The sequence below is a fragment of the Suricata suricatta genome, chromosome 1 (assembly GCF_006229205.1).
Source record: "Suricata suricatta isolate VVHF042 chromosome 1, meerkat_22Aug2017_6uvM2_HiC, whole genome shotgun sequence".
Lineage (NCBI taxonomy): Eukaryota > Metazoa > Chordata > Mammalia > Carnivora > Herpestidae > Suricata > Suricata suricatta.
The window spans coordinates 125998097-126006910 of NC_043700.1; the positions used below are offsets into that span (position 1 = coordinate 125998097).

The 8814-nt window shown below is 35.1% G+C and overlaps 1 protein-coding gene across 2 annotated transcripts in view; it reads left to right on the top strand.

Moving 5' to 3' along the window:
* Positions 1-8194, top strand: part of KLHL8 (kelch like family member 8) — a 64133-nt gene extending 55939 nt beyond the window's left edge. For both annotated transcript variants that reach the window (XM_029943484.1, XM_029943491.1), the window contains 4 exons: positions 1881-2049; positions 2271-2430; positions 4518-4719; positions 4944-8194. In XM_029943484.1, the coding sequence (XP_029799344.1) occupies positions 1881-2049; positions 2271-2430; positions 4518-4719; positions 4944-5067 (655 nt within the window). In that variant the 3' untranslated portion in view covers positions 5068-8194. The remainder of the gene's footprint in view (positions 1-1880; positions 2050-2270; positions 2431-4517; positions 4720-4943) is intronic.
* Positions 8195-8814: the final 620 nt, after the last annotated feature.

The window sequence follows — 8814 nt, forward strand, 5'->3', positions numbered from 1 at the left end:
GTGCACAGCTTGCTTTGGATCCTTTGTCTCCCTCTCTCTCTGCCCCGCCCCTGCTCACTCTATCAAAACAAAACAACATAAAAACATTGAAAAATAAAAAAACTGTTCATTTTGGTAGTAGCCATTCTTAACTCTTACAGAATGTTGCTACAGTTTGCAAACCTTGATATAAACCTCAATATTTGAAGTTAGGTTTTATTAGTTTGGTTTGTTGCTTTAAATAAAATGTGAGGTAAAATTAAGGTGTTTTGAATTTTGTTCTATGTACAAAGCTACTCTTAGGCACTATTTTCAGTATTTACCTAGATAATTTACCTACGTAACACTTTTTTCTTCTCTCTGTTACACTTTCACTCTGAATCAAGGAGGCAGAATTATTCCCTTATCTAGGTTTATGTAAATTATTAAGCTGTCTTTGACATCCTTACTCTATTAGCTGAGTTTTAAACTTGAAAAAGGAAAAGACTAAGTAATCTAATTTAATCTCCCGTTTGGTGCAAAATAGATATTTTTTTAACATACACACATATAAGTTGAGTCACTAGGAGGAATTACAGAATGCTGCATTGATATTATGGAGAACTATAAGCAAATGTTATCATAAATCCATGTAGGGAATGAAATTGCCTCTGGAGAGAAAGTAAAAGTGATAAGAGGACTCAAGGAACTTCAAATTTTAATGATGAAATAGAAAGGAAGGCATCGATAAAGGAAACAGAATAGCACCAGCCAGAGATTTGGGCGGGAATTCACACGTGTGATTTCATGAAGATCAAGAGAGTTTTGAATAGTAGGAAATCGCCAATAATGTCATATGCTCTTGGGTTTGGGATCGTGGCAGGGGAGAGAGATTTATTAGGCACACATCTGCCACGATATAACACACCTGTTTGCCCTAGTGTGCACACACATGTTCACACACCTGTGATTGCCACAGTGTTTTGTAAGCCATTGTTTTATACTCGAGAAAAGAGGCTAAGGCGACTGAAAATGAGTAACAACATTATCTTTAAGAATTCTTCCTAGGATTCTCTTTAGTTAAAGAGTTAAAATCTCAGTTCAGCAGCTGTGCTCCCTAGTAATATAGCTAACACATGGCACTAATACGGTCCAGTTGCCGTTCAAGTGCTTTGCCTACATTAACTCCACAGCACCCGTGTCTTCTTTCTCAAATGGGTTACAGATGAAAAAGCAAGGTAGTAGATGTTTATAAAATACACTGCTTTATCCAAAGTACATACCAACTCAGTGACAGATTATAGTTTTAGAATAGTTTAAATTTTGATTGCTGTAATGTGTTTAAGAAATTGAATGTTTTTCTGATCACTGTTACAGTGAATTAGCTTTTAACAAGGGCTAAGTCCCCTTTTCAGAAAGAGAAATAAATGCCCAGCAGAAGTAAACCAATGTGCTATAAAGCTTGTATTATAAAAACTGATTCTTTTGTGTGGTACAGTGAAACCCTGCATCAAAACATGCACTCTGCAGTTACATTAATTTAGAAATGAGATTGACTTCTGACCTCCATAGCAAAATATCTATCAATTCATTAATCTCTCATTATGCAGCTGTATGTTTTGCTAATTTAATGTTTTGGACTCCATTTATGGTATTTTGTTGGGTTTTACTTTATTTCATTTGAGTTTAAAGTAACCTGTGTGGGTTGTGTATTATAAAACTCCAGAGGGCACTGTTGACATAGAGTCACACAGTTTGGCAACCTTGTAGCCATCTATTTAGAAGCTTTGATAAATCTAAAAATAATGGAAGAAAAATACACTGAGATTTAACAAAGTAAACAACTTCCTTTAACATATTTTCACTGCCTTTTTCCTGGAAACAAAACTGGATGCTAAAATGTGTTTTTATTGTCTCTGCAGGCGAGGCATTGCCTTGGCCTCCTTAGGAGGTCCAATTTATGCAATTGGAGGGCTAGATGACAACACTTGCTTCAATGATGTAGAAAGATACGACATAGAATCTGATCAGTGGAGTACAGTGGCACCAATGAATACTCCCCGTGGAGGAGTTGGCTCTGTGGCTCTTATAGTAAGTTATGTGGCAGTTTGCTTGTTGGATTGCATTGTGTCACATCCCTAACCAAATAAGGAAAGGTCTGCTATATTCATATCTCCAAGATGCAGAGATTGATTGCACACCATATTATGTCATGAAACACTGCTTTCTTGCGCCTTCCAGTCTACCATTAACACCATATATAAAGCATTTAAAAATCTGATGTCATGTGTTTTTATTTTTTCTTTATTTAGAATCATGTGTATGCAGTAGGTGGCAATGATGGAGTAGCTTCTTTATCTAGTGTGGAGAGGTATGATCCACACCTGGATAAGTGGATAGAAGTTAAAGAAATGGGTCAACGAAGAGCAGGCAATGGAGTTAGTGAGCTCCATGGTTGCTTATACGTTGTTGGTGAGTGGATGGTATTTCTCTAGTTTAATATATTGCAGGATACACAGTGCTCATGTCATAAACTACAGAGTAACACAGATTATGCTGCATTTAGGCTCAAGTGGAATTAGTCCTAAGATTTGGTTTTGACTTATTAAGGTTCACATTCATGCTTTTTTGTTTACATCTTCATCTTTCATGTTTAAAATTTCTACTTTCATATTTTTACTAGAAGTAGTAATATATATAATAAATATATCAAGTAGAGAATTATACTTAGGATATACTTTTTTTAATGTAAGGACACAAATCTGCTTTGCTGAAATCTTTAAAGATTTAAGACACCTTTTTCTCATCTTCATTTCAGGGGAATTATGTTGACTCCTTTAAACAAATCAATAGATATTTCATAAGCATAATGGCTGTTGGCATCTCTGTATTGCTTTTTGACCTGCTGAATTGCAGAATTAGAAGGAATCAAAGGGCAGTGCTTTCTCAAACTTTAATATGCATATGAATATTCTGGAGATACTGTTAAACTGCAAGGAAGGAGCCCAGATTCTGTATTTCCGAGAGCTCCCAAGTAATAGTCAATGCGGCTTCTGGTCCATTCAGCACACTTTCAGTACCAGGGTTTTAAAGAACTGTGAAATGGGAATAATAGGATTACTAATGAGAATTAATGAGAATTAATTTTGAGAGAATTATTCTGAGAATTAGAGATAGCATATATGAAGCATCCCAAACTACATCTGGTATTTTGTAGTTACCCAGTTAATGGGTATTGTGATTAGTATTGTGATCAGTCATTCCCTTCTTAACAGAGAAAGAAATCGGTCAGAGAGGTTGTCACTAGCATATGTCACACTTTGGTTAATGTTAACTGTTTAATGTTACATTACTTAGAGTTTGTGATAAGGGAATGTGGGATAGTATTAACATTGAAATATCTGCAAGTAATAGAGTAATGTTGAATATTCCAGTGTTTCTGTGTAAATAATATACTGTACCTTCAGATCCTGTCTGATCATCATAGCTCTGTGAAGTAGCAGAGACTCAGCATGAATAGTCACATGCCTATACTTCTGCCAAAGCTGGAATTTGAACTTGAGTCTATGAGAAACTGGAGTTCTTGCAGCACACCATTGCTCTCTCTCACAGCTCCCTATTTAGGAGAGCTAAACCCTTTGTTATGATGAAAATATGTTTTATATCTTGGCTGTGGTAGTGATGATACTATTCTATGCATTGGTCAATATTTATTGAATTATGCACATAAATTTGGTGAATTTTACTTCATTTAAATTGATTTAATAAAGTTCAACCCATTAGAGAAGTTAACTGTTGATTTTTTTTTAATGACTTTGTTTCTAAATAGACTGATCATAATAGCAATGCTTCCTGTCCTCAGGAAGGTAGGCTTAGTCACCAAAGAGAGTTATTACTCATGTAGACTGAGATAGAATCTAAAAAGAGGCACATTTATCTTTAGAGGAAAGAACTCTCAGGAATATAATAAGTAACACTGTTAGAATGATGTATAAAGAGGACTGTAATCCTGAATATGTAGCATGAAGATGTAGTTTTGGAAAAAACTGGTGAGAATTCAGTCATAGCCATCTCTGTAATTATGGCAATTACAGTATTAAGGGAAACAGTTGGAAAATTTTAACATATCTAAAATATGAGTCAGGTGATTCAGTGGTAATACTCTCTTCTCAAGCCCTCCGTTTAAAATACACAACATACACATAGAGAAGGAATCTCAGTACTGTCTTCCTTACCTCTAGGAGGCCAGGGACAAATTATATGAATGTTTGTGTGTTTTTTTCCTTCTAAATTACCTGCTTAGATACAGGGACTTCAGTTTTTTCCACTTTAAGATTTTTAATCTTAGCACTGAGGTAAAATAATATCTAAATTATCTTGAATTATAGAAAACGTCTGATCAGAATTGGTAGTGCTGATGGGCATTGGGGTGAATTTTTTCCTGGTTTTTCTCTGTTTTCTAAAATGTTAGAGGATTGGGTTGTAGAAGCTATTGGATTGAGATTTAATAGTTTATTTCTATTGAAATGTACTATTTTAAAAATCTTTTTTTTATATAGGTGGTTTTGATGATAATTCTCCTCTGAGTTCAGTTGAGCGGTATGATCCTCGAAGCAACAAGTGGGATTATGTAGCAGCACTTACCACTCCCAGGGGTGGAGTGGGGATCGCAACAGTGATGGGCAGGATCTTCGCAGTTGGTGGTCATAATGGCAACGCATACTTAAATACAGTGGAAGCATTTGATCCTGTACTGAATAGGTAATTTTCATGTTTTCCATATGCTTTAATGGGATCTTCCAGTAGCAGGTTACTCCAGAGTGCTAAAATACTTCTAGACATTGCTTTTAACATAAAGCATTTGGGATACCTTACCTCCCTGAGGAACCATGCTTTTCAAAACCAGTCCCAGTAATAAGGAGTTTGTTTTCTGAGTAAAATAAATCATGCTTTAAGATAATACACTTTTCCCTGTGTCTTTCCAGGTGGGAGCTGGTTGGATCTGTGTCTCACTGCAGAGCCGGAGCAGGTGTAGCTGTGTGCGCCTGTCTAACTAGCCAAATTCGAGATGTAGGCCATGGATCGAACAATGTGGTGGACTGTATGTGATTTGAGGTCCAGCCACCAACCATTCAGTCATATTTCGTATGCAGGAAAGACAACCAAGATTTTGTATGATCACCTTTGAACAGTTTTCACTACTGCTAGTCTTATTTTAAATGGAAATTGTTGTATTGTGACTAAGTGCAACATTTAGATGGTAGCTGAAGAATTATTGGTAATAAAGGTAAATTTGATACTTCCCACTTTAGCAAATAATAGAATAGGGAAGGAAAACAATCTAACCTGAAACCGAACCTTTTCTGAAAAATGTTTAAAATAGTACAAAAACCTTGAAATCCCTTTTTAAAAACATGTTGGATAAATCAGAATGTAAAATGGAGTCATTTCCATTTTGCCTAAAAGTGTTGACTGTGGGCAGTGGACTTTTCCTAGAGGAGTGATTAGAACCTATTCATCAACACAAGTACATCAGGACACATGAGAGACCTCCTTTTGAAGATCATTTCTACTTGGTGCTGATGAATCTATGCCTTGCTTTTTCCTAGATGTCAGTTTTTAAATTCCTTGGAATTTACAGAAGTAGAAAAATGTTTAATCTTTCTCAGTGCCACTAGCTGAATTTTCAGAAGCTTTATGGGAGTGCTATAACAAAGCCCTTAATTTCAGTTTGACTTGTTAGGGCACCAAATACCTAGCTGAACTAATTCCATCTAAATAAATCTATACTTTCATTTTTTCATCTCATATAAAAAGGATTTGTTTCATATTAGCAAAAATTGAATCAGAGGCAATATTAGAGGAGAAGGCATTAGAGTTAATATTACTCTAGTGCCCAGTTGAGACACCTTGAGAAGAAAAGGTGTGAATTACATGACTCAGAAGAATCTGAAAATATTTCTCTTTGATTTAATCATTTGGTTTGAGCCCAGGATTATTACCTTTCCATTTTGCTCTTTTTTACTATCCTATTTTTTTTTTAACTGTGTGGAATATGAGTTTATTAATTATCAGAAAGTGAATGCATTTTTGCAAAAATTCCTTACAGAGTGTGGTTTACACAGTGTGGTTCAGGTCCATCATTACCAATAAAAGATAACTGTTGGTAAAAACAGAAAGATTGAAATTACTATTTTTTTTGTTATGTCTAATACCCTCCAGTGTATTTATTGAACTTCAATTGAAAATATTTCTCTGCATTAATTTGAAGTCAGGATATTGATAAACCTATTGATTTAACAGCTCTTCATGGTTTTAACCAGTATTATAAAATGACCTACTCATTATATGTAAATGTTTATAAAAATATTTATGAAGAATATTAAAATATTCTGTTTTTTATTTGTCATGCACTTTGGTTGATCATTGGTACCTCTTTTCCAGGCCTTCCTAAATTTATCTGTCGTCATGTCTCAGAATTTAGTGTAGTTTCATTGCTGGTAGTCATCTGGTTCACAAGGAATGAGGGCCGTGAGGACCACTACCCTCATCCATCCAGCTCCGAAGCTCTGAAGTTCATTGCCTAGTAACTCTGATGGGCTTCATTAAAAGGCAACTTCAAGGGCACCTGGTTAGCTCAGTCAGAAGAGCATGCTACTCTTGATCTCAGGGTCATGAGTTCAGGCCTCAGGTGGGGTATAGAGATTATTTAAATCTTAAAACTGAAGAAGGTTTTCTAACCTGGGCTCATCAGTATAGTAGGGTAGAAAGCCACATTACAAAATCCAGACCCCCCCCCCCAAAAAAGCCGCGCGCGCGCGCGCACACACACACACACACACACACACACACACACATTGTAAGAAGGGAGGGCTCAGGCTAGCAGATAAGGGTCTTTATTGAGGCAGATTTAAAAGTTCGTAAATTGTGCCTTTTTGTCTTTTTATCAGCTTATAGGCAAGTTGATAAATCATTGCTGGATTTGAACCAGTCTTCTCTTTTATAACTATAACCATATTTCAGGCAGTCCCCAAGGCATTTAACTCTATAGCACTCACTGGACTGATTATAAACTAGCTAGATGTAGAGAATAAATCTCAACACCTTACTTTCAACTGTCTATTTCTTATGTCTCATGGAACTCTTATAAATAATGCTTGTCTGGCTGTGGTTACTAGTATGTTTGTTACCTTTATTTTGTGGGAGAGGGGATCTTGATCTTAATGTTTCTAAGATTATTTAAAATGCTTTTTTCTTTAATGTATTTCTGCCTTAGCACATGTAGAGTTTAGGTGCATAAAGGTGTTACATTTGTTTCTGGTTTTTACTATACTGTAGCCATCTAACATACTATATTGGTATGCTGGTTACCCATAAAATAGGAACTACTCATAAAGGAAGTAAAGTGAAGTAAAGAAAACATGTGGCTGTTATATTATGTGTAGATACTTAGAAGCATAGTCTTGAAGGACCTAACAATGGTATGAAAAGATAGTGGAATCAATATACACAGTTTATTAAAGACACATTTTTGAGATAGAAAATGCGAATCAGGCTGAAGGAATCCTGCAGTTGAAAGATGATTATATTCATGGGAATGAAGAGATGACATTATTAAAACAATATGGCTTACTTAAGAGTGAGGCCTTCATTTTAACCTTAAACGTTAATAGGAATACCAAAAAGTGATCTGAAATAGAGATAAAATTTTGAAATACGTGGAAAAAAAGAAAAAGTTCACATTTTTCTTCAAAAAGTATTATAGGTGTTTTTCTGTGATTCTTCCATAAAATTAAAGCCACTGCTTTCCTATATTGTACTGTCACTTTTAAAACAAATTACTGGATACTGTTTTTGACTAATTTCATTGTACTCTGTGTAAATGATTATTTTAACTTATTTTAAATGTATCGATAAACTTTGTACTCCCTCTGAGGAATAGTATTTATTCTAATTCCCACACAAATGTATAATGCTGTTAAATGCCTAGATAAGAGGTTGTTGACATTATATAAAGTCTTGCAAATGGTAAACTTAAGAATTTTCTTTGTTCATTTTACTTCATGTCTTATGTGACAGAGAATGCATTTAGAATCTAATTTATATCTTATAAGAATGTTTTCTGTGGTTTCTTACATCAGACTCCTAAAGTAATTATTATTGGGGTGTCATTGGCTGTCTCTTCTTTATGTAGAATTAAAATTGCAATAAAACTTATCTGTAGTATTTTCTTAAAGCCATATATAAATTTGTGTAGTAATATTCCAACAAAACAATGTTATTTGGTACCAAATACTGAGATCAGAGTTGGATTCACATCAGTACAATTGGTTCAAAATATACTGCCTGGAGCAAGGACAGATACCATATGTTTGCACTCACAGGTCAAACAGGAAAAATCTAATGGAGGACCATCGGGAGGGGAAGGGGGAAAGAATTGGGGAGAGGGAAGCAAAACCTGAGAGACTATTGAATACTGAAAACAGAATGGGGGGGTGGTTGAAGGGGGAGGGGGAAAAGAAGTGGTGGTGATGGAGGAGGGCACTTGCGGGGAAGAGCACTAGGTGTTACATGGAAACCAATTTGACCGTAAACTATTAAAAAAAATATACTGCCTGTATTTATTATGAGTAGCAACTTCTATAAGGTCTGTGTAACTTTGTGTCTTTTTTTTTTTAAGCTTCTGCAGAATCCTATCAAAACTATGTAGCTGTTTATTCTTCATCCTTGAAATTGATTTAGTAGGTTGGCTATAATATTTTGTCTTATATAAAGGATGGTTATGTTTAACTGAAAATAGATTTTTGTTATCCTTACAAATATTAAAGGTTAAAGACAACTAAATGATTGAAGCAA